This window comes from Martes martes, assembly GCF_963455335.1.
Source record: "Martes martes genome assembly, chromosome: 10".
Lineage (NCBI taxonomy): Eukaryota > Metazoa > Chordata > Mammalia > Carnivora > Mustelidae > Martes > Martes martes.
In genome coordinates, this window is record NC_137898.1 from 83,526,831 (window position 1) to 83,554,575 (window position 27,745).

The 27,745-nt window shown below is 34.6% G+C and overlaps 1 protein-coding gene across 3 annotated transcripts in view; it reads left to right on the forward strand.

Annotated features, from left to right (window-relative positions):
- CNTN5 (contactin 5) overlaps positions 1–27,745 on the forward strand; it is a gene marked incomplete at both ends in the record, with an annotated part of 773,509 nt that overhangs the window by 707,097 nt on the left and 38,667 nt on the right. For all 3 annotated transcript variants that reach the window (XM_080816834.1, XM_080816835.1, XM_080816836.1), the window contains 3 exons: positions 8,312–8,382; positions 10,354–10,588; positions 18,988–19,097. In XM_080816834.1, the coding sequence (XP_080672960.1) occupies positions 8,312–8,382; positions 10,354–10,588; positions 18,988–19,097 (416 nt within the window). The remainder of the gene's footprint in view (positions 1–8,311; positions 8,383–10,353; positions 10,589–18,987; positions 19,098–27,745) is intronic.

Consider the following 27,745-nt stretch of genomic DNA (forward strand, 5'->3'; position numbering starts at 1 on the left):
ATCTTTAAAAAAAAGAAAAAAAGAAGAGAACATTTCTTTTTTACCCTCATATGCTCTTACCCACACCAGTACCCAGGTGAGAGATACATATACATAGAAGACTAACAATTAACTGTCCCTTTTGTATTATAGTTATAGAATTGGACCAAAAAATGTGATTTGTGACTTCTTACAAATTGAACAAAGCTTACGATAATTAAAATAAACTACAGAAAGATTTGATTCTTTCTCTAAAACACACCATGTCTGACCTTTTTTAAAAAGGGAGAAAAAAATACCAAATGGTTATTACTACACTAAGTGGGAATGGTTCTACAAAAGATGTTCAAATTATTTCTATATAAAAATTAAGCAACCAAGATTAATAAAAGATAAAGTAGCCAAAATATGTTGGAAAAGATTCATTCACAGAAAATCTAACTTTTCTGCTTTTGTGATTTGCTTAGTACAAGTTGTTCTTTCTGCTACTTTTTCAATAGTGTGAATTTTAAATTGAACATTAATTGCCTGGTTAGATTTTCATGCATTCATAAATCAGCCATGCTTTCATTGTGTACAGGTGTTCACTAATTAAGAGTATAACAGGTTAGTCATTCCTCATTTAAGTACTCACTGTGCAGATATTGAAATGACTGCCAATATTAGTGCTTATGCTCATATATTTTCTAAAAAGAACTGCCTTATTTTGCATATTGTTAATTGTGTTTAAACAAAGGCAAAGATTATGCCTATTCAGAGTCTCTCTATAAATATTCATTTTGAAAATAAATAATCCGTTTGAGATGAATAATCCTCTTAGACTTTTTATAATATAAATCTCCTTGTATTATTAAAAAAGATTATAGCAAAACAGTTCTATTTTTTATGCTAAATTGCATTCAGATGATACATTCTAAAAGACTTGTCCCTCATCTCTTCAGGCAACTACCTCAATCACATAGTTCCTGCCTCTCCATTTTATAATGAGTTCTGTATATATATGGCATACTTTAGTCCACTAAAATCTCATGGAAGAGAAAAGAAATAGCATGAAAAATGCACAAAATACTCCCCTTGAAAGTTAGTTGAGGAAGGTTTATACTGCCTACTTTATGCTTCTTGTGCTTTGGTACCACAAAGGGCTAGAGCTGCTAATGGTGTTAAAACAAGTGTTGATTTTTGTGCCTGTTTTGTTAGGTGGCACAGATTTAAAAGGGATACAAATATCCTGAGATGTCTTCTCAAGTGACATACTCTGCCTCTTTTAAGTACATGTCCTGTATTTTAAAAGATGATGCAGTTCTAATGGACAAACTAATCTCTGAAAATCAACAGAGCTACTTGAAAGAGAAAAGATGTCACATTCAAGCTACTGAGTTGAAAGCTTTATGTTCCTTTAAAATTCCCATATTTACTAGAATATTCTAAATCCCAAGGCAGGTTTAGTAAAGCAATTTTACTTTAAAGTTGTTTCTCTCCCACACACCAAAAAAGTTGATTTTTCTTTGCAGTTTCCTCTAGGGTATATTTTGAACTTTACTCAAGGGTATATTTTGAATTTTACAGTCATCAAAATACCCCTAGCAGTCAATAAGTATAAAATAAATTGGTTTGATCTGATCTCTTATTAGAATATCAAAATAGTAATATACATTTTTTACTTCAATGTACATTTTTTAATTTATTTATTTGTAGTACAATTTTCTTACAAGTTTTAGTTAGGTGATAGATATAGATAGATGATAGATAGATAGATAGATGATAGATAGATAGATGATAGGGGATAGATATAACCTGTGTTTAGTTTTGGAAATGTAAGCTTTGTTTAAATTTTTACTATCATCAAACCAGTATAAAATTTTGGGATCAGTAGTGGAAATGTTTTATCGTTTAAAAAGAGGACACTTGAGAAAAAAACCATGTCTTAGGAAAGGAATTTGAAATACACATGATAATAGAAATGGAAAAATGTGTAGAACTGATACAACAGCGATTCTTTCACTTAATTGAACTTTAATGTCCATAAATTATGCATTTATTTTTTTAAGATTTTATTTATTTATTTATTTATTTGAGAACAAGAAAGCATGTATGTGCATGGCGGAGGGGGGGGGAGGCAGAGAGAGAGGTAGAGAGACAATCTCAAGAAGATTCTGCATAGAGTGTGGAGCCTGACAGGGAACTTGATCTCACAACCCTGGGAACATGACCTGAGCCAAAATCAAGAGTCAGATGCTTAGTTGACTGAGCCACTCAGGTGCCTCATAAATTGTGTATTTTATAACACTAATTGTTGAAAGATAAATGAAAAAGAGATAAGATAGAGTTAAATGATGTAACTTACTATCTAAAAAGGTTTGCTTTTTGCTGCAATATAAAATGTCTATTATTATCAAAGTTTTGGCTATAAATCTTAATATTTGTAGTTCTTTATTTTCAAATTATGATGAAATAAAGAGATTGATAACAAAAGAATGAGAGAAAAGAAGGTTCTATCTTCAACCTGTAATTAGGAGTTTGAGTTTTGGAATGAGGCAGATCAGGAGTAATGTTCTGGGCTGTTTACTAGCAGTAAACATAGGTAAGACATATACCTTGCTCAAGGCTCAATTTTCTCACTTATAAAATGGAGACAGAATCACTACCTACTCCATTGCCTCGTTCTATTAAATAATATAATGCATGCAAAGAACTTAGCATAGTACTTGGCACATCGTAAATGCTTACTATTAGCTATTTATCATCATCATCATCGCCATCATCATCACCATCATCATCGTCATCATAATCGTCATCATGATGTATTTAAACATTATTTCTTTGTTCAATGGAAATTTAAATAATAGTAATCATGCATGTCACTTTTTTCATATTGAGGAAGTATTTTCAGGTTAAACATTATTTTGTTGGTATAGTAAGAGTCACCTGATCTCTTGGCTTGCATCTGGCTCCTCCAATATGCCATCCTACTGAGAAGTCTCTGCTGCAGACTGTGTACCAGCAAGCCCACCTTTTGGCTTGGAAGTCAAGAAAGCCTTTCAAAATGTGGTGCAAAGTACAGAACATGCCTCTCCTCTAAATCTCTGTCTCCATCTCTGTTTAGTTTACCATGCTGTATTTGTTGTCTAGCCAGGTATCAGTTTATGAATGGATTGTGATATTGTCCCAACATGTGGTCATTTGCTTTGCTTATAGTGTAGACAAGACAAAAGGAGCAGAAAAAAATAAGTGTCAAATGAAAGAACTTGCTTAAAAAATATGTTCCACATTCATATAGCATTCCAGTTGCTTAACAACTTGGTTGTATTCTGACCCGCCATTCTTTTTTGACTCTGAAATGGAAAATGACACACATACTTTGGGCCACATAAGGCAAAATATTTTTTCTATGCTTAATAGATAAATGGTTGACCAGATAAATAGGAGTGTCAAGTAGATTAGATAAATAGAGTGTCAGATAATAGATAAATAGATAAATCAGATAAATAGAGTGTCAAGTCAGATGAAAGTCTTTCCTGGCCCCTTAGCACTTTCTGCAGTATCATAGTTATATAACTGGTTTATTATATAGACTGAACTCTATAGAATTTAAGCAGAAAATAGTTGTATTCTTCTCCCATCTTTGCTTTCCATCTAATCTCTGACTTTAGTCCCAAATTATATATATATATCTATACACATATGTGTATATATATAATCTCCAAGGCACTTTTCAGTATTGGGGCAGTCTCATTTTCAAGTATTAAAAACTTCTATTTTCATTTAAATAAGAACTTTAATCTCACATCCATCTCCTGTCTCTCTTCCTCTATCCCAAAGGCTTGCCCCAAGAGCTACGATTTGTCTTTTCTTTCTTTTTTTTTATTCCCTCAATCTCTAGCTGCTGTTTCAGGCACCTTCCAGGCCAGATAAGAAGAAGAAAACATACTTAGGCGGTACAATTTGTAATACTCCTATGGGTGTTGAGTGCAATATGTGACAGCATTTGTCCACACACTGCTTCTTTCTCTTACAGGATGCATTGGGTTCTTTGTAGACTATCCTGTCCCCTAGCAGACAACTTAATTGGATGTCATCTCAACAAGCCTATTTAAACTTACCTTCCATAGTGTCCACTTGCCCCACAGTAACCACATTTCTGACTTGCCAAATTCTGTGTTCTCAAGGATATTCTCAAGAGCTACTTTGGTCTCTGCTCAGTGGTGAAGATGGGACTGGGTCATATTACAAAATTCTAAAGTTCAACAGCATTCAGCCACAGTGTAAGAAATAAGAATCTGTACTCTCTGCAGCAGTGTTCTCTCCTCTTCTCACTTAGCATGAGAGGGAAATGACACACACGTTTCTCTTCTACCAACAGCTAATGGTGGAAGGAGATGCCACAGCACATTCATCTACTAAGCTGACAGCCTTCTTCCAAAACCTTACTTGTGCTAAAATCCTACGTATATGAGCCAGAGGGGGAAAATGAAAAAGGATCCTAAAATTTGGTTTTTCTGATCTTACCAATTCAGTGGTTTTGTCTAGCCAACTTCACATTAGCAGTTGAGGTTACGTCTGACTAATCTCAAGTCAGAAGTCTCATTTAATTTTCTATTAGTTTCTTTAACCATATATTATCTCCTTACTTCTGAAAAGATCTTGCTTTGTTCCTATTTGCATCTTCAAAGTTCTTGGCCCTGATAATTACTCAGGAAATTTCACTGAGTTCAAAAATTTTGAAAGGAACACAATAAAATACTTCTGTAATATAAAATAAGGTTGAATTCGTTTTCTCTGGGTTTATGTGTGTTGGCCTTGTAAACAGCATTTAATGGGATTTTGAAGGCCAGACCAAAAATTATTTATAGAGGACAATTAGAAAATCCACAGTTGTCAGGCACTGATGTGTGCAGAGAAAAGACAGAAAGCTATAGGGTTTTTAAAGGTATCTCCAGTATATGTTTCTAAGAAAATATTATATTAAAAATTAAACATTCAGCTGAAATAATTAAGAAAATCTAAAAGAAAATACTGTTAAACTAAGCAGACAGTATTTTTAAATCATGAAGCTCCTTTGTGTCCAGGTAAGTCTTTTCTACAAAATATATTCAAGAAATTGTCTCCATTTTCAGAGGCATTTTGCAGGCAGAGACGACGATTTTACAAAAGCCTTTATAAAAGAAGTGTGGCTAATTTTTAGGGATGTCTTTTGTGATTAATAGTTAAGTGATGGAAGAACAGTAGAAGACTTGAGCATGAAAGATAAAAGGGTGATGCAAAGTTATCAACCCAGAAGTGAATGTGAGACACTCAAGTATGACTTTTCATATCTTCCTAGTCCTCATAATACCATAAACCAGTGATAAATGATGAACCATGTTCCAGGCTCTATGCTAAGTACTTGCCCTTTATTATATCATTTAATTGCCACATAAACCCTGTAAAGCAAGAAGTGTTTATGCTCATTTTACAGATGAGAAAGCAGAATTAGAAAGTTTAAAAACTTGCACAAGGTTACCAGTTAAGAGGTAAAGTTGGAATTCTAAACTTCCACCAAAGACAGTGATTTCAAGTTACATGCCTTCCCTCCTCCCTTCTTCCTCTTGCTTTTTCCTTTTTTTTTTTTTTTTTAACCACATGCATCAACAAATCTCATTCGAAGGTTATTTTACCCAACCTCGGCTTCTATTTCCTTGTGGACCCATATAAATAAAGCTAAGAGAATATAAGTTGAGGTAAACACCATTTATTGTATATATAAACGTCCTGTACTTTTTATTGCCATTTATTAGAAAATTCATAAATCAGAGAAATCTTATATTTTCTAAAATAACCTCTTTTGTAAATCAAAGCTGGTATATTGCCTAGGTTTCCAAATTTAAACAAGCTGAGCCAAAACTGAGAGTGTAATTACCATGGTACTATCAAAACAATATTATCCATATTTTCAAGGGGATAATCTCTTTCAAGATTACATATGTTGAACTTTAACTGTTTATCATAGAAAATAAATATAATGTTTATCATAGAAGACTTCATCATTTTCTCTTTTTGAAATCTAAGTAGATGATAGCATTAGGTAATATTTATAAATTATAGTTCCAGGAACTGTAATAAATAATTTTGAAAAATAACTTTAAAAAGTAGGCTATTATCTTTGTGAAGGACAACAAAGTAAAGAAATATTTTCAGCTAACCAGGTCAGCTGGAATGGTAGGACTGAAACCCAAGCCCAGACCTTACTCACTCCCACAAAAACACATTTATACTATGTATAATATTATTTAACTGTCAGTTGTCAGAGATGAATATGAAGTGTGCATTTATGGGTGTTCTTTTTTTTTCTACAAACAAATGGTACTATGATAAGCCATAGTCATATCATATCAACAAATTAATATGCTTATCTATTTGTTTGACCATGCATTAATGATAACATTCAGAACTCGGAGATCGCCCACTGAGGGGATATTTGGATCCTTAGATCCCTGTTCTTTTATGCATACAGTTAAACCAGCTCCACTCCTGTGTGCCTTCCCTATAGCATGGACTAGATAATAAATTTAGAACTTTAATTATATAACAGTGGTTTGGGGACATGGTGTCAACAAATGGATATGTCATATGTTGTTATATTCAGCAATAACTATGGCTAATAAAAAGCCAAGTTGATAAGTGATTTACTTGATCTTTATATAAATTAGGTCATATCCACTCTTGTTGTTCTAATAGTATCATTTTTTTTCTCATTTGAATTTCTTGTGATTTCTTGAATGACAGACAGATGGAATTGGGTATCCAATTCCATTTAATTCTGAGAAAATTCCTGAGAGTGAACTCCGCATGTAAATAATCATATATATACACATATATATACATACATATACATATATATAATCACCTTCTACATGTGCATGAGTGAACTCCACATATAAATAATTTATATATATATGTAGATATATATGTGTATATACATATATACATATGTATTTATATCTATATATATAGATATATATAGATATATATAGATATATCTTTCTACATGCGCATGAGCAAGACAAGAACTCATGTCCATGAAGAAAAGTGCCCAAAGACACTGAAATTTGGAGCCTGGTGAATAAAGGTTTTTATTTTAGTGGAGCCAATTATATATATTCACAGACTTTTCTCTCCCACCTCCTTTGTGCAAAGAGAATTTTTTTTTTTCCTTTCTCGTGGAAAATAAATTCCACCTCAGTTTTCTGGTACATAAATGCTGTATATGCTTTGAATGTCTACCAGTAATTAATAGCCTTTCATCCAAGTAGGTAATATATAGGAGTGAATTTATTGCTTGTGAGTATATAAATATCACTTAAAAACTATATGCAAGGATATAAAGGCAACGCTGAAGTGTAAAATTGTTAATGCAGACTCATAGCCTGGAAAATGATTTCTTTTAATGGTTTTCTTCATTTAACAGTTCTTCATTTGAAAATGTTCCCTTTCAACTGCAGATTTTGTGTTTTGGTGCAGTGAAGGAGAAATTTATTCCTTTGAGACATTTATTCTTTTAATAGTTATTCATTTGAAAAAGTTTCACTGGGTGATTATATATTTTGTAGGTTGCAAAGAGATCCATTCTTTTTTTTTTTTAATATTTTATTTACTTATTTGAGAGATAGAGATCACAAGTAGGCAGAGAGAGAGGAGGAAGCAGGCTTCCGGCCGAGCAGAGAGCCCAATGCGGGGCTCAATCCCAGAACCCTGGGATCATGACCTGAGCCGAAGGCAGAGGCTTTAACCCACTGGGCCACCCAGGCACCCCAAGAGATCCATTCTTGATAGTTTTTTTTGTTGTTGTTGTTTATTTATTTAAATAGGTTCTCACTCTGTGGAACTGTTGTCAAGTTTCTTTAAACTGGAACTTCCTGGGGTTTCTGGTAAAGCAGTAGTAAGTCAATCCATAGACTTTCTCAGAGCTCCGCAAGCCCCGAGGCCATGGAAGAGTCACATCATCAGAAAGGAGAAAATTTGTAAAATGAAATTTAACCATTAGTAGATGTCCTTAACTTTAGTGTTATTGAGATTTCAACTCTACTACCACAGAGCATTTACAAGGGGACTGGTTTGATAATGTATTATGTGGCCATGAAAAATATGTATCAAATTCTCCCATATAGATTTGAAAACAGGGTATCTGTCACAAACATTTTGTTTTAATTAATATTGAATTTGGCCACTGTATCTTCAATTTTGATTGATTGTTTTGGGATTTTATGACCAAGTAGGGTCATAATGTATTCTTACAGATTCTCTTAAATTAAACATCTATTTATTGTCCTCACTTTAGCCCATTTTTCATTTACAGTTCCAAAGACAGCACCCACCAACGTAAGTGGAAGAAGTGGAAGAAGGCATGAGTTAGTCATAGCCTGGGAGGTAAGAAAGCCTTTACTCAGTTGTCAGACTTGTTGATTCATTGAAAATAAGGCTACATATATAGGATATGTAATTGGTAGAGAGAGATTGAGTAATTTCTCTTTAAATGAGGTTAGGAAACGCTTTGACCATATATTACTCAGATGAGTATTGTCAACATGAACCTGTCTCATTTCATACCCAGTCCCAGTTGACTTTTTTCAAGTCTAAAGTATGTCTTCCTGTCATATAGGCTATCTCAGAATAAAGTCTGAATAGTTAAAACACCTCCTCTCACAAACTACTTCAACTGTTCGGCTTAGTTTGACATTTAATTATTTCACAATTAAATAGCACCCTTATTAAAACCAGTGGGGAGGAAAGAAATGACCACCACTGCACTTGTGACACAGTGCCTAGGTTATCTCATTTAACCCATAAAACAACCTTTTAGTATGGTAATACTTTTTCCTCATTTTAAAAATTATGAAACTGAAGCACAGTTTAAGTACTCTTCCTAATCAGCAGTAGAATTGGGACTTTGTGTTCTCTTGTCTCACTCACCATGTGTTCTCTGAAGTTTCTTCTATAAAGGAGGCAAGGGAGAAGGGTGTGAGAGCAACCTTTATTTTCCCACGAAGCCTCTTTCCTTTTACTGATGTTAGATTACCTTATTAGCAAACATAACTATGTAGCTCACAGAACTGTGCCCTAGAATATGAAAATGCAAAGGAGATGCAATGTCTACTGGAGCAAAGTGAACAAATCCCTGATGATCTCTAAAACAATGATCAAATGTACAGAAAAATGTTTCCCAGTAAGAAATATTCCATGGGCATATCTTGGGCTATTCTGTCCTTCCCTCTCTTGTTCAATAAAAATTTATTTCTAATTTTTTTTACTTCTGCAGAGGAATTAATTTCCCAATACCTGAACTTCACTGAGGTCAATCTCTCTAAATAGAACTTCCTTCTCTTTCAGCTTCATGTCTTAGCCCCAGCTGCTAAAATAAGAATGCCATAGACTGGGGGTGACTTATGAATGACAGAAAAATATTTCTTACTGTTCAGAGCCTGGAAATTTAAGATCAAGTCACCAGCAGGTTCCAGTCTGGTGATAGCCTGCTCTCTGGCTAGCAGAGGGCCATTTTCTCACTGGCAGAGGGGCAAGAGGGGCACTACTCCCATTCATAAGGGCTCTGCCCTCATAATCTAATAACCTACCAAAATCTTCACCTCTTAATACCATCACATTGGGGGTTAAGATTTCATTATATGAATTTTAGGGGGCCAAAAACATTATTCTATAGAACTTTGATATAATAGGCTTTGTCTCTCTTCCTATACTCAATACAGTTTTTCCTCAAATCAAAATTCAAAAGAAAAAAAAAACATGTTTCAACAAATATATATTTGGTATCTATGTGTCAAGCATTATGCTAGGCAGTGGCTGGTGACTACTCCTTTAACTAACTAGTCAATCATAATTACTCCTTTCTATGGTGTGTAGTTTATGCCTGTTTAACAAATTTAAATATAAGCATATAGTATAATAATTACTTGAACAAATATTCTTTTCTGATTTTTTTCACATTAATAAAGCACAAAAGCAAATGAAAAAGAAAATACTATAAAGAAGGTCTTACATTAATAGTTCCTATTTTTCTGCACAAAGGACTCTGCAGAGCATTTCCAGCAACAGATTTTTCTAACCACCAGACCATATGACAGTTTTCCAAAACATGCTAAATTCTAGTGTGGAATGTTCATTTCATATACATGACTAACTGGTTTAAATTTGTTTCACTCCAAGAGTTTTCAGGACCCTTGATACTCTTCTTAAATACCAACTGATATTATTTAAATTTTTATCTTTTTCTTTCAACTCCTTTTAAGCTTCCAAAGACTACTAAGTGATTGTTCTATACTAAGTGATTGTCTTCCAGTGGAGCATTACAATTTGCTGATCATTAATTGTATTTTTCTTCTTTAGCCAGTATCTGAAGAGTTTCAGAATGGAGAAGGCTTTGGCTATATTGTGGCTTTCAGGCCCAATGGAACACGTGGCTGGAAGGAAAAAATGGTGACATCCTCTGAAGCTTCAAAATTCATTTATCGAGATGAAAGTGTTCCTCCTCTTACTCCCTTCGAAGTGAAGGTTGGCGTTTATAACAATAAAGGAGATGGACCTTTCAGTCAGATTGTGGTTATCTGCTCAGCTGAAGGAGGTCAGTTTCTTTATCCCTATTATTTACATTCCACATTTTATTATGGATGTTATGTGGATGTTGTATGGATGAAACATTGTTGCACACATGAGCTACATGGCAGGGGTTGGGGGGTGGGAAAAAGGTCATTCAAATATTGAAGCACAAAAATAGTGCCTGATTTATGTAAGGTGCAGTTTTTCAATACAAATTGCCCTGAGTTTTTTTTTTTTAATATAGAGCCAAATTCTGATGCAGAAGTAGAAAGTTTATCCTAGTGTGATAATGACCAGAAAAAGTGAAGAATCAAGTAATAACAAGGAATCATAGGTGTTCCAGTGAGATAACCATGCACTTAGCATCTTAAGTATCTGATGTGTTTCCAGATACAGCAGTGGTACCATATTACTTATTTTTTTTAATTTAACTCTTACAACCAAACATGAAGTAGGAATCTCAAACCTTAATATACTTTTCAGGAAGCTGAGGCTCAGAGAAATAAAGAAACACACTCAAATTCACACCAGTAAGTGAGAGAGTTATAAGCAACTATAGTAAGTGACACAGCTGGGATTTGAACCTGCATCTGTATGGCTCCAAAGCTCATGCTTTTAACTACTACTCTACACTCTCTCATCAGGAATGTATATAGTAATAATATTTTGTTATTTTACTATAATATATATAATAATATTTTGCACTATTTGTACTGAAAAAATCTATTTTGAAGTATATATTTTATTCAGGAAATCCATCTTGTTGCCTTAAAATTTCTTCAACTAATTATCAAGCACATAACTCCAAAGGTCACCGAAGGTAAACTGGAAAGGTTTGTGAGCAAGCTTTGTGGAGTAACACTAGTGCTGACTTTAAGAAATCAAGATTTGTATGTTCCTTGTCAACCTTTGCTTTGAAATTAAATTACAGCAATCACCGTGGGTTGTTTATACTGTGTTTCCTTAAACTTGAAATATCTTGCCTTTGGAGATCACTCAACCTAGATAGGAAATATGCGTATCTTTTTTTTTTTTTTTAAGGCCCTGAGGTTGTTGCTATAACATATTTCATAGTAACACTTCATTTATTTTGGTAGACTGACATATGATTGATACCAAGCAAATTAAATCTAGATAGTCTGCTTTTTTTAAGTATTAAAAAAGTGTATTTATTTATTTGAGAGAGAGAAAGGGAGAGAAGGAGAGAGCATGAACAGGAGGAGAGGGAGAGGGAGAAGCAGAGCTAGATCTGAGATTATGACCCGAGCCAAAAGGAGATGCTTAACTGACTGAGCCACCCAGGTGTCCCTGCTTTTGTTCTAACAACAAAACTGAAACATGTATTTGGCATTTGCTCACTAGTTAAATTTACTAATTTGGAACTTTTTGTGTAAATATGAGTAAAGCTTTAACATCATTAAACCATGCCAACTAGGAATGGTAGGACAATGGAAAGAAAGAACATTTGCCTGAGATGGACAGTCAAAGTTTCAATCTGCTCTCTAACTAAAATCTTGTAGTTTATCCACCTCTCTGGACCTTTTTCTTCTTTCACTTTAAAAATGAAAGTCCTGAACTAGAATATCTCTAGAAGCCATTACAAATCTGAATCTCAAAGTTTGTCAATTTATTCTATAATTTTAAATACTCTAATTTTTAATTTTCCTAGATAGGAAAATTGCTTTACTTTAAAAGAAGTGAACATTTTGAATATTAAACCATTTTTTAAGAGTCAAGGACTGTAATGAACTTATAAGATATACTATACAGTGTACTCATGCCAGTGCAAGTTCCACTTCTCTATGTCGGAGGACATTCATACAGATTCAGAGTGTGCCTTTGTCATCATACCCTTGCCCAAAGCCCAAATGATCTGATTGAGGTCATAGTTCTCCATAAGACAAATTCTGCACCTTTGTTCTTCTATTAACCTAGTCCACTTGCTTAGCACCTCAAAAGCCCACCATATTTTTTGATAAAGTAAAGTACAAGAGGACTGGGGCTGGCATTCTATCTCTGTTCACAGGCATAATTCTTCTTCATAGAAAGATGACTAGCTACATACTTGGAGTACCATGGAAAAGCCACCTTTTCACAGCCAGCACCAAGGCAGGAAGAAAACGTGTGACACCAAAATTCATGTTGTTTGAAAGGAAGCAAGGTCTTCAAGACAAACTTTGCAATACTATTTCTCAACTCATTTCTCAGTGGAACATCAAGGATGGATGACACTCACACACAGAGCATACTTCTATAAGTGCTTATGTGCATGCCTCACACCTTGCATTCCTATCTTTTCCTCTCGAAAACAGCAATTGGAATGAGAGTGAGAATTACATTATTATAGGGGAAATTTTGAATGTGATCTTTAGTGAAAGAACTCATCATTTGTAATATTGATTCTTGATAAATCACTTGAGAAATGACTTTGACTCTTGTGAATCCAAAGTAGACTGCTACCACAGAATACTGTCAGAAAAGCTCCAAAGAGTTCTTCTGTTAATGCTCTTGTGCCTTGGAAACCTTTCAAGATTTCAACAACAGAAGTAGCCCTAAATGACTCTAGATAATCCTGGAAGGAGAGACATTTGCCTACCAAGACTTCCATACACCCTGTACATGTATCAGTTATTTACACCCTTTAAACCAAGCAAGAATTATGTGCATTCTAATCTTGATTTGAGTTTAAATCTCTAGGGTGTGCTGTAATCCTATACAATAACCTCATTCTGGAAACAATTCTAATTTTTTTTTAAATGAGAGCAAAGTTGCAACATAGTAATTTATAATGCATGGTAGATTTTTTTTTTTTTGGCTTTCACTTCTATATATCTAGAAATAGTTTTTAGTCAAACTTATATCCATTTTCCACTTAGTTCTTGTTACAGAGTTTTGAAGCAAAAGAACCTGAGCATTCAATTATATCTAATAGAATAATAGAGGGAGATTTGATATAGATAAATTATAGTTTGAAAGATTTATTTATTTGTGATAAGACTTAGCTTTCTCTAGTTTATTTGGCTTTTGCCTTGTACGTGAAAAGTATACTGCTTTTATTTTTGTTAAAACCATGAATCCTCTCCTCATTTGCAGAAAATGATATGCAATTATCTCCTTGCAAATGGAGCTACCACAGCCCAAATTAAAACCCAACATTCATGAGGTGTTATTCTCCAGATCAATTCCTAGCTGAAACTGAACTCAGTGGGATTTATGTGAATTTGAAAATTAATAAATTGGCATATTAGTTGTAAAATACAAGGAATAATTTCCTGCCTTTGCCAGATGACCCATTTGGATCAGTGCCTGTAAAAGTTCAACTACAGCGGTCTTCACTGAATTTTTAAATAATGAAACCATAACCCTTTCTCCCAAGGAGTTTATTAAACCCTCCTTTGATTAATGCTGTTACCCACCCCTCCTGGGAAGTCAGATGTATAATCAATATTGCAAGCACATCCCCCATCTTACTTGGAGAACTCCAGCTGCTAAGTCACTTAATACAAATGTATCATCTAAATTCATGAACATGGTAATGCCGTTCAAAATTTTTAATCTGACAGAAACTGAAATCTATCAATCAGCTTGTCCACTTTACATCCCAAGACTGGAGTGAAGGAGTTAGCCATGGCCTAATTAATATCATCATAAGTAAAAGAAAAATAAAATCTTTTTAAGGCTTTGAGTCTATTACACATACCACTAGTACGGTGTCTGAAATAAGTCCCTGAATTTTCCTCAGATTACCTGAGTATAATGAAGTGAGAGTGGCAGGAAACACCTTGTTATTTACATATCAGGAGAGTTTCAGAAATGCCTGAATATGACAGGATCTATGAGAAGCAGTGCAATTGTGGTTCAGCTTTACCAAAAACTCCATGAAACAGGAATAAAAGGAACTGATAGTAAGGCTGCAGTAAAGTTAAATAAGAGATGACAGGGTTTTGGGTGGCTTCTGACAAGACTTAGAGTAGAGAGCCCAAGTAGGAACCCCAACAACAATACTCTTCTAGAGAAATTTGGTGTGGTACAGCAAGGAGAGAAGAAAGCAGTAACACAAGGAAAAGCATCATGTGTGTTGTTAGGGTACGGAGTCAACCACCCCTCAATCAGACAGAGAACACTCTCGATAATGCAACTTACACAGCGAGGTTTATTTCCAGCTAGTTGGGGTCCAAGTATCTGCCCAGCGCAACAGGTTTCAACAAGGACCCTGAGCACTCAAAGCCAAGGGTTTATATAGCACTTTTTTTTTAAAACATCCAACTCACAGTAACTTTCCATCACTTCAGGGACCATACATACTTTTGGCTTGCGCCCCCCTGGTGGTTTAGCAAGATATGCTCTCTTCAACATCTGGTCCCCGGTGCTGCAACCTCCTAGCTGTCCCGGTAGTTTAAGCTGATTAGCTGCAGCCAGGGTGTTGCAGGGTGGGGTACTTTCTTGGAACTAAAGCAGGGAGGGGGTCCCTGGAACTAAAGCAGGGAGGGGGTCCCTGGAACTAAAGTAAAGTAGGGGAAAGTTCAGCCTTGGGCCTGAGATGGCTGCCCAAGCTAAGATGGCTGTACTTATGCTAACCCACTCTTACATGTGTGAACACAGGTAAATGCACAGAAGTGGAACAGCATGGCATTTAGAACCTAATTGCCATATTGAAATCCTCTCTCCACCCTCTAGCAGCTAGGTGAACTTGGGCAAGCTGCTTGACTCTGCCTCTCAATTTCTTTATTGGCAAAAATAGTGATAGTGATAGCAGGGTTCTTAGAAGGATTAATGAATTCATGTAAAGAATTTTGAATAACGCTAGGCACATAACAAATCCTTAATAAATGGCAATTATTATTACCTTTGGCTGTTCCCCTCATCTATTTTTTGTTGTTGTTTGTTTTTAATTGTATTCCATCTATACCTCTGTCAGTTATTTGGAAGTAATTGAGCAACAAGAAAACGAACTATATGTTCCCTCCAAAATCGCTTGTCTACCTCAAAGCTGACTAAGAAATATAGAATGAGCCAGCTGCTGCCTTGTATCAATGTAAAAACAACAGAGGAAAGAGTACTTGAGACCTGAGCTCTAGTTGGGGTTCTTTTCAGAGCCAGAAGCAGAATTTGGGAAAATCAACCTGTGTACATGTCACATTTTCATCTGCAAAATGAGGACGTGGATCTAAAACATAGGTCCATAACTCAAAATCCTATAGAGGTCCAGGAAGAGATATAAATAAGTGAAGTAGACCCAGTGTGAGATAATAGGTAGTGGTAGGGACTCTGGCAAACTGAAAAGACTATGCCCTGGCTAATGAGACGAACTGCTAATTCTCATCTACTGACATCCACAAATTCAGACGTGGTATCACCAATTTTTTGTTTTTCCCTAAAGAAGCCAGAAATTCTTTTATATGAAATGTTGAAATAAATTAAAATATTATTGGGTCATACAAAATATGACTAAAGACCCACTGGCTATGCATTTATGACCTTTGATTCAAGTGACTTACTAAATTCTTTCTAGTTTTAGTTTTAAAACTAAAACTTAAAACTTTAGTTTTAAAACTAGTTTAGTTTCTAGTTTTCTAGTTTTCTTTCTTACCTTCCATTATTCAGTTACAATGGGATACTCAAACAGAACAGCTAATTCCAATCCAAACTACACATTCTGTGATCTAGTCGGTTACTCTTGCTTACAGAAAAAACTTTCAATCATTGGCTATAACAATATATACTGAACCTTCTGGAAGTAAACTGACTGATATCACTTTTTTTTTTTTTTTACATGCCAAAATTTCTCATTTAGATAAGCATGGGTTTATTTCTGATACTCTTTACATCCAGAAGGTGGAACATGTAAAAAAATGACTCTTAAGTTCTTGTTTGATTCATCTGCCTTCATTCAATGAGATGCAATTATAGTAATAACCCCCAAGAATGCATCTGTGACATGTCTGCTTGGGTCTGATCCTGATTTAAAATCCTCAGAGCTTTTAAATAGAAATTCAGGGTCCTTGTTTAGGAAATAGGTTTCTGAATATTTTTTTTCTTTGCCTTTAAACTTTTCTTTATTTTTTAAAACTTTCTTATTTCTATTTGAGAATTACTTAAGGTTGTGCAGTGCTACAGAAAGCTGAGAGAGAAATTATTCCTTTCTCTAAGGATAAAGAGGGATAGAAAGACTTCTACCCAACCACCGTTTTGTATTCCTGAAATTATTTATCTTCCTGCAATCTTCTTTGACAACAATGTAATTGCTTCAATAATAAAAAAGCTGAAAGAAGGCATGTGGCACACAAATCTCTGTAATGCATTCGTTTAAAAGATAAGCAAAATCGCTTGTGAATAACAAATGATACCCCAAGTGTGGCTGTCTTTGAAATAAATCATACCTTAAATTCTGGAGATCAGCTTGTGCACACCTTAAGAACATCACCATTTCCTTGCATTTGTTTGCAAAAATCAAGAATTTTAACTTTTACTAAGTAACAATGGAAAAAAAAAAATCTTGTTGCAAGTCAGGTGATCAGAATTCTAGAGTGAAACAGAAGTTTCCCCAGTTTTGTTTTATTTTTTCTTTTTTAATCACGTAGATGCCAGATACTAGGAAGTTGGAAAATGGAGTGAGGGAAACCAGTGAACAAAGAAAATAATAAAAGATATTCAAAAGGTGACAGAATGAGAAATTACAATTTATACCATAGCTGAAATAATGTCAGCTCCTATGTAAAGATTAATGTGAATTTACTAAAGCATTTTTAATTAACACAATTATAGCATGTGATTTAGTGAGTTTTATCAAAAGATAATCATTACTCAGTACAAACATGTACCTTTGGAAAAGTCTTTCCTGGTTTTCTTTTACAGTAACAAGGGTAGATGTTTTTCATTGATAATTTTCACTTAATAATACATCAAGTTTCTCTAGGTAGATGTGTGACTACCTTTCATTAGAAAAAGAAAGCTCTCAGAAAATGTTTATAATTCCTTTACTATCTCTAATAATGATTTTTAATTAGTTTAGTTACAACTCATCTTTGATGTATAGCTCCCTGAATCTAAACAAACAAATAGGGACGCCTGGGTGGCTCAGTTGGTTAAGCAGCTGCCTTCGGCTCAGGTCATGATCCCAGCGTCCTGGGATCGAGTCCCGCATCGGGCTCCTTGCTCAGCAGGGAGCCTGCTTCTCCCTCTGCCTCTGCCTGCCACTCTGCCTGCCTGTGCTCGTTCGCTCTCTCTCCCTCTCTCTCTCTCTGACAAATAAATAAATAAAATCTTTAAAAAAAAAATAAAAATAAAATAAACAAATAAAACATTTTCAATAGTTTAATCTGAAGTCTTACCAGTGATATGGGGTTAGTATTAAAGTCTCTACAATTTTTATGTGGTAGGAGTTTTTTAAATTGACTTTGTACAGAACTGTTTGAACTGAAGTAAGGCCTTTATTCTGCCATTTCATTTAACGAGTGTTTGTGACATAGTATTTATGATTCAGCAACATCAAAGCTGAAAACATTTTGTTCCTCACATACAGTGCAACCTCAAATAAAGTGCACCTCTTGATGGATGCCAGTCAGACATGGTGTATTTGGAAAAAATAGTGAGAAAAGTCATCAAGTGTAGGAACAAATGAAAATGTACTTTTTGAGCAGTAGGATTGAGACCTCCAGAGATTTTCCTTTTCAGTGTATACCTGTCTTAAAAGTCAATGCATGCCTTTTAAAAATCATGATTCATATCATATTCCTTATACAATCATGGAAATGTAGTTTTGTGGTTGGAACAAGAACAACAATAAAAAAAAAACCTAATGAAATTTTTACTTTATTTGTGCCTGCAAGGTAAAAAATAAAATAAAATAACAATAAATGGTATTTTGTGAATTAATATTTTAAGTGCTAAGCATTGTGCTAAATATTTTATATCAATTATTCCAGCAAAAATGAAACTTAAAAGCCTCTGAGATAAGTACTCTTATTATGCCCATATTACAGATGAGGGAACTGGAGCATAGAAAAAGTCAAAACAACTTGCCTAAATGTAAATAAATAAAATTTTTTGAAGGTGAAAAACAACAGCAGCAAAATAGCCAAGCTTGATTCTCTAGTCCATGCTTTTGATCATTATGTTAGACTGGCAGACAATTTAAGTCAGACAATGTCTCCAGAAATGTCCTGGTTAATATAAGGATAAAGATCTTTCCTTGTCTTGTTAATTTTGTCATTTGTCATTGGTAAAATATTGATGAGATTTGACCCAAGTATAGAAATCCAAAAAGATCATCTTTTTATCTTGTTATGTTTTTCATAGCTACCATAGCACCTCATTTCAAAAATAAGGTAGAAGGTGGTTAACACCTGACAGATTCAGGTGCAATGCTTTCATAGACATATCTTGTTACCATCACAGTTATTATTTCCATTTTCCTTTGTACAGAACCCAGTGCTGCTCCCACAGATGTCAAGGCTACAAGTATGTCTGTGTCAGAGATTCTTGTTGCATGGAAACATATTAAAGAGAGTCTAGGAAGACCACAGGGATTTGAGGTATGAATAGAATTATTGAAAATAAGCCTTGTTATTTTTGCTGCTACTGCATTCTCCTAAAGAAATGATTTGATGGCACTTCAACAGAATTATATTCTTTTGAAATTTTTGTTCTGTGGCAAAGAAAGTGAGAAATACACTATTTTACTGACATGTTGTTCATTAGCTGGCTTATTTTTTAGTACAGTAGTTTCCATAGTACCATATAAAAAAATTTTTTAAGGTGAAAATAGACCTTTAGATAAAAATCAGGAGTTACTAGTGGATATTACTGATATCCAATTTACGGGTGGTTAAAAATGTTTTTGAGCAAAAAAGTGTTTTTGTGTATTTCCTCCTAATAATTTAATGTATAAAACAAGTTTTCCTATTATACAGTCTTGGCAGATCTTAACTCTTATACTGAATTCTCAAAATTTGCTTGGACTTGGTGATCTATACCTATTTATTCAAATTACTTTTTGTCCTTTAAATTTTGCTGTTTTAAAACACGGTTATGCCAGCCTTATATTGGTGAAAATTTCATAACTTTTCAATGACTTCAATGAAACTCCACATGAACTAAAGGATCATCTGTAATCTATGAACTTGAATAGTCCACAAATTCAAGATCCTTATTTTTTGTGTTGGCCAGTAAGTGATAGGATTTAGGGGTATAATTTCTAAAAGACAAAAAATAATTACCATCCAACACAAGACCTTAGTTCCCTTCAACTTAAATACTGATCAAGTATAGGACTTGTACACCAACATGGTTTCAGACTGAAAATACATTTTTTAAATTCTATTTTAGGTTTCTAAAAAGCCTGAGAAATATTTGATTAATATACTACTAGCATTAGATAATGTTTTCTATGATAAAGAATTCACACAATCTTTCTTAAGAATTACAGTAAGGACCATTGCTAAGAAACCATTATCTATACAATATCACGGATTTGTTTCTATAATATTGCTTTGATTTATTATTTAGAGGTCAGGGTTATAATTCAGTATGTGCCTAACCATGATTGCAAGTTTATTTGATTAATATCTCCTTGTCTCCCCATCTATGCTGCAGAACCATATCTATTCACCAATGAATCTTAGCAACTGATAGTACTTGGCTCATGAGAGCTACAATAAATATTTGTTGAATGAATGAATATTTGTGCTTCATAACACAAGTGTTGGCTGCTTATGGTTAAGCGAAGGGTGCTGCTTTACCTGAAAAATTCCCTTCCCACAATCAGACAACACAAAGCCAATGACTGACTGACTGGTCCATTGACTAAAGGAGAAAACAACCTTATGGTCCATTTTATGATACAGAGCCTTTGCTGTGTGCATCAGGACAAGGCTGAATTGAGACCACAATCCTGCTCAGCTCTGTCCTTTTCCTTCTTCTCTCCTCCCTTCTTTACAGGTTTACTTGCAAGCACTCTCAAAATAAATCACAGGCACTCAAATATCTCTCTCAAGTTCTGCTTCTAGGGAGCTTAACTTAAAACAACTATGTAAGTGTAGACTAATCTAGAATTCTGAATCAAAATCTGGTGTGCAAACTTTTAGAAAGGCTACAAAGTATATCCTGGTGAACAAAAGAGTGAGGGATCCAGGCTCCCACATCTCAGAGTGGTGCTTCTCTCAAACAACCAGCCACACTCAATTTTTTTTCTGCATGACATTCACATTCCCACTGTGACTCGCTTATAACAAAAGCTCTCTTGGAGGTCCTGCAAACATCACCTAAGATTTATTTTTGTGCACAATTCTTCTCTTTCTAAATATAAGCCATTCATTCATTAAGTCAACAAACATTCATTGAAGACTCACTAAGTACATAACAGACACTAAGCTAGATGCCAGGGATAAAACAATGAGCAAAATGAAGTCTCTGTCCTCATGAAGTTCATATTGAATTAGGGAAGGCATGTAATAAACAAACAAATACTGTGTAATATAATTTCAATTATGATAAATACTCTGTAGAAAAATAAAACTGAATAAGAAGATAGAAACTGAAAGAGTGCACTATTTATAAAGGTTTGAAAAGTCACCCTTTCTGGGATTGTGACATTTGAATTAAAAGATGACTGAATGAGAGAGAGAGAGGCAAAGAGAACAGCAGACTCAGTCTCTAAAGTAACAGCATGAAGGGAGTGATTTGGGTGAGATAGCAGTGAACAGAGAGGGTGGTAGGAAAATGGTGGAAAGAGCACCAAGACAAGGACCAGATTACATGGGGTGTTGTGAACCACAGAAAGGAATCTGGATTTTATCCCAAATGTGAGGAGAAGGCAGTAAAAGATCTTGAACAGGAAGAGTCCCATCAATATCTGACTTATATTTTAAAAGACTCTTAATCTAGAGGGTAGAAAATAGACTCTAGACAAGAACTCAGGGAGAACAGAGAAAAGCAGTTGTTTCAAACTAAGTGACAATGAACTTGCTTTTTTAAAAATTAATTTATTTATTTTAGAGGGAGGGAGAAGGAGAGAGAACAAGTGAGTGGGGGTGGAGGGGAGAGAATCTCATATCTTGTATGGATGTATGATGGAATTTGAAAATGAATTCAGTGTGAACTAAGAAAAAGAAAGGAATCAAAGATAATTCCAGAGTTTTTACCCAAAAAATGGGATGAATAACATGTCATTCACATAAATGAGAAACTCTGAAAAAAGACTGGATGTTAGTGGAAAAAAAGTCATGGGTTCTGTTTAGTTTTATGCAACTTCTTATTTTCAAAAATAGTTGTCAAGTAGATCTTATGCTAAGAAAAAGGGTAAAGATGGAGATTTAGCTTCAAGGAATCATCAGTATACAAATGGCTTTTATGTATATACTGGCTGAAACCACTGAATGTTGATAAAGAAGATGTTTCAGAATTGAGCCCTATGATGCCTAAACATTTGGAATTCAAGAAAGAAAGGGAGTTTGGCCAAAGAAATAAAAGGAGACACTGAAGAAATTCAGAAGCTAAGAGAAGAATTGCTCTACTGAGTGAAATTCTTCTGAAAAATTCAGAAAGTTGAAGCCTGAGTCTGCAAAACAGATATGGCAATACAGAGATCCTAGTGACCCTGATGAGAGTTTTATGGAATGCTGTGATCAAGGCTTAACTAGAAATCAGAAGCAAAACCACTCAAAAGTAACACTCAAGGGTCAAAGCACAACATTTTTGCTAAATGTATACCATTTAAAATGGAAACATATCCAAAAAACTGGAATATCCTTAAGAATAGAATCCTAATAGGAATAAATCAAATTCTGGAATAATCATCACAATGACTGCATTTTTAAATTCAAATAAATTAACACAAATTTGAACAACTGTTTTTATACTTAGAAACACAGAATCTGTGGGTACAGTAACCTTTATACCATTTTATAGTGCCTTATAAATTGTTTTTAAAAATATGGCATCTTGTCAAATCAAAAAACCTACAATAGATACACCAAAAAATAGAAAGAAATCTAAGCATAACACTAAAAAAAGAAGAAGAAACTCATCAAAAAGCAAGAGAAGAAAGGAACAGAGAAGAACTGCCAAAACAAGGAGAAAACAATTAACAAAGTACCAATAGCCACATACTCCTTAATAGTTACTTTAAATGTGAATGGACTAAATGTTCCAATCAAAAGAATTGAAACAAACAGACTAAATAACTAACTAACAAACAAACAATAAAACAAGAACCTTCTATATGCTGCTTACAAAAACCACTCATTTCAGACCCAAGGACACATACAGATTGAAAGTGAAGGGCTAAGAAAATATATACCATGCAGATTGAAGCAAAAAGAAAAATGACATAGCAGTAGACTTCAAAACAAGAGACAAAGAAGGACACTACATAATGATAAAGGGAACAATCTAACAAGAGAATATAACAATTGTAAATATTTATGCACCCAACATAGAAGCACTTAAATACAAAGCAACTATTAACAAACATAAAGGAAGAAAGTGGCAATAACATGATAAGAGTAGGGGACTTTAACACCCAATGTGTATCAGTGGATAGATCATCCAGAAAGTAAATCAACAAGAAAACAGCAGCTCCCAATGACACATTGGACCAGATGGATCTAACAAATATATTCAGTATATTCCAACCAAAAACAGCAGAAGTGCACATATTCAAGTATACATGGAACATTTTCTAGGATAGATCACATTTTAGGTTGCAAAATAAGTCTCAATAAATTAAAAAAGATTGAAATCATATCATGCATCTTTTCTGACCACAACATAAGAAATCACGAGAAAAAATCTGGAAAGAACACAGGTAAATGGAAGCTAAATAACATGCCACAAAACAATGACTTGGGTCAACCAAGAAAGCAAAGAGGAAATTCAAAATTGCACAGATACAAATGAAAATAAATACATAATAATCCAAAATCTCTGAGATGAATCAAAAACTGTCCTAAGAGGGAAGATTATAGTAATGCAGGCCTACCTCACAAAGCAAGAAAACTCTCAAACAACCTAACCTTACACACAAAGGAACGAGAAAAAGAACAAAGCTCCAATCCAGTAAGAGAAAGGAAATAATAAAAATCAGGAGGAAAAAATGTCATCTTTTTACCAAATTTATTTATTTGGTATATATTAACATTTAGTTGGTGTATATATTTTTTTAATTTATTTGGAAAATTAAATATATACTTTTTTTAATCAAAGAATGAAAACTTCATAATTCAGTGGCCAAATATAACATTAAGTGTTATTTTAAGTAATATATGGTCAGCAAAGATGATTTTAAATTTATACTAGCTCATAACTGGATAGTTGTTTGTAGATTTAAAAATAAATATGATTTAAATAGGGCTTATAAGTATTTCTGCCACCCTCTCTTCTCTGTACTCCCTTTAAGGAGAAATCTACATCTATCCTTCACCTTATCTACCCTAGAACTTACTCCTCTCCTTTCCTCACCTTTTTTTTCTTTTTTTCACTACTAAAAGATCTCATTGGCTAAATATTACTAAAGTATAGTAGCTTACTAAAGTTTAATATTTTATCTCACCACTGTCTCCCTCCTCTATTCTATCCCAACCACAATCCTAGCTAAATTTACTACTGGTAGAATTCTGAGCATGGTGACAATAATGTATTTTTCTGTCAGCAAACTCATGGGATTCATTTCAAATTTATATATTTACCATATCAGTTCTACCAATCATTTTCTATCCACACTTTCAACTTCACCTGCAATGTTTGAAAGAGCTAGTTACTATAAAGGCATTATGTGCCATTTTAAAAATATCAGAGACCATGTTTTCAGCCACCTGTGTTGTTTTTCCTGAATTGAAATGTGTGAATAAGATAGAAAAGGTTCTGTTCTACAAATGTTGAATCCTCTAATGGGAGAATACAAATTTTAAAAAAAAGAAAAGAAAAAAAGAAAGAAACAAGAAAACAAGTAAAATAAACTTAAATAACAATACACATAGAAGTTTAAAGGTAGAACACACCTGGTTCCTTTAAGGAAAAGAAGGAAGTAGAGCAACTGGATCTGAGTGAACAATGGTGTGAATAGATAAGTGAAGAAAGTTAGTGGGCATATACAAGATTATGTAGGAATATATGGATTACAGAGTTTTCATTTTCTTTCAAATGCAATGAAAAGCCATTATGGCAATTTAAAGAGAGGAGTGACAATATCTTATTTATATATTTTTTAAATGCCACTTTGAATGTTCTTATGTGAAGAATGAAAGGATAAGAGAAGAAAAGTGTGGAGTAGCAGTTAGGAGGCTCTTGCAATAATCCAAGTAAGAAATGATGGTGACTTAAGGTCACAGCAGTGGAGTAAGAAGTAAATATATTTCAGACACAGAGCTGACAAGATTTGCTGACTTATCAGATATGGAGGGTAGACAAATGATTTCTGCATCACTGGTTTGGTCAAATGAATGAATGGCAGTGCCATTAAAAAAAAAAAAAAGGAGAAACTGGACAACAGAGCACAAACAGCAGATTTGAAGGTGGGAAATTAAGAGTTCTGTTTTGATTAACTTAAATTTAACATGCTTATTAGAAATTTAGGAGGATAAGTCAGGTAAGAAATAGGATATATGAATTTGGAGTCTGAGATCAGGGTAAAAACATGAAAGTGGTAGTCATAGAGGAGGTATTTAAAGATATGTTACTTGATGAAACCACCTAAAAGAAAAAATTTCCAGAGGAGAGGAGAGGAAAGGACAGAAAAGAAAAAGACATAACAGCTACATCTGTACAACTAACTGAAAATGACCTAAAGACTAGCAGAGTTGCCCTTCCACAGCTAATCTTAGAAAGAAGACCACATCTAAAAGTGTAGGAGTGTTGGAGACTCAGCTGGGAACCCCAGTGCAACTAACCACAAACAAGAGGGACACTACAAGCATGGAGAAGTGAGAAGATAGATCCCATACCAGGTACCCCCAGCACTGGGGACCTGCACTGGGAAGATGAGCTCCTGTACCACTTTTTACTTTGAAAACCAGTGAGACTTTACACCAAGAGCTTTAAAAGTCAGCAGCCTTAACTCCTGACCAGTTGGAGCATGGTAGGAAACCAAGTTCCCACCCTTACCAAGCCAGCATACCAAAGGACTCAGCCCCAGACACAGCACAGAATCAGCAGTTTGAAAAGTGAAGGAGAATTTATTGACTATTCTTAGAACATGTGCAGGAGGATTAGGGATCTACAGAAGTCTTCAGGAACAAAAGTGCTGGTGGGTGAAGTTTTCATCCCCTGCCCACCCCACCCCCCCAGTCTAGGTAGCCAGACACTTGAAAGAGCCAGTGCTGACATTCTCCATTTACCTTGCTAACACCACATGCCCTTTCCCTGCACAATGTCACCTGTGGATTCACCTCATCAACTCTGCCTGCCTTGATAGGTGTCCTTCTAAAGCAGCTCCTGCCCCACTGTACCCAGCAGGCAGCCCTGGCCTGGAAAGCACCACTCCAAAGTAATTCCTGCCATGTGGAGGGAGGGTAACCCCACAACCAGCATGCCAGCAGTTCTTGCAGCTGGCCCTCCCAGCTGGCTCTGCAGAGTTTAAGCCCTACCCTTTTGGTGCCCACTTGCAGCTGTGGCAAAGAGGGTAATTGCAAACATTGAGTTAGGTTGATGACCTTACTCACCAGGAGTCTGAAGCAACTGCATCCAGGCCTCTCAACAGATTGCATAACAAACTCTGTCCAGTGTGCCTGCAGCAGAAAAAGCAGGTCACTACAGCTGGCTGGGCTGCAGGCAGTTGTGTCCAGCCACAGCAGCTCACACAGGAAAAACCTCTGGAGCATCTTATTCTGGTGACCATGTGGAATTGCACTGTATTTTGCATATATTTTACTCAGGACTTCTTCTATACAAGCCATGATTTTCAAGACATAGCCAATCTACTTGATATATAAAAACAAACATAGCCATATCTACCTGACATATCTACCTGACATAGCCAATCTACCTGATATATAAAAACAAACATAGAAAGTTAGACAAAATAAATAGAGAGAAGAATATGTCCCAACTGCAAGAACACAACAAAATCACAGTGAAAGAGCTAAACGAAATGAAGATAAGCAATATTCCTACTAAAGAATTCAAAGTAATGGCCATAAAGATATTCACTGGACTTGCGAAAAAGGTAGAGTCTCAGTGAGAACTTCAACAAATAGAAAATATAAAAAAGAATGAGCAGAGCTGAAGAATTCAAAAACTGAAAAGAAGATCAAGACCAGATTAGAAGATGCAGAAGAATGGATCAGTAATCTGGAAGACAGAGCAATGAAACGCACCCAAGCTCAACAGCAAAAAGAATAACTAAAAATGAAAATAGATTAAAAGAACTCTGCAACAACATCAAATGTAATAACATTCACATTATAGAGATCCCAGAAGATGAAGAGAGAGAGAAGAAGAAAACTTATTTGAAGAAACAATAGCTGAAAATGTTCCTAATGTGAGGAAAGAAAAAAGCACCCAGTTATAGAAAGCACACAGAGCTCCTAACAAGAAGAAGCCAAGGAGGTCCACACTAAGACATGTAATAATTAAACTAGCAAAAAATAATGATAAAGAGATTATTTTAAAGCAACAAGGAATAAGGAAACAGTTACATACAAGTGAAACCCCATAAGGCTATCAGCTGATTTTTCAGGAGAAACTTCAGACCAGAAGGAAGTGGTATGATTATGTTAAAATTCTGAAAAGAAAAAATCTACAATCAAAAATATTCTACACAGCAAGATTGTAACTTAGAATAGGCAAGATAAAGAGTTTCCCACACAAACAAAAGTTAAAGAAGTTCATGACCACTATATCACCCTTATAAGAAATGTTAAGAGGGAATTTTTTAAGTGGAAAGAAAAAGCCATAACTAAAAGTAAGAAAATTATAAAAGAAAAAAATTTCAGACGTAAAACAAAATTTTTTACAGTAAAAATAGTAGATTAATCACTTATGAAGCCAGTATGGAGGTTAAAACACAAAAGTAATAAAATAAATTATACCTACAAAAATTAGTACAGGATGTATAAAGATAAAAATATGTAATATATGGTATCATATATATAAAACATGGAGAAGGGAGTAAACATTTAGTGCTTTTAGAATGTGTTTGTTCTTAATTGATTCCCAACTTAATATAGACTGCTGTACACATAAGATG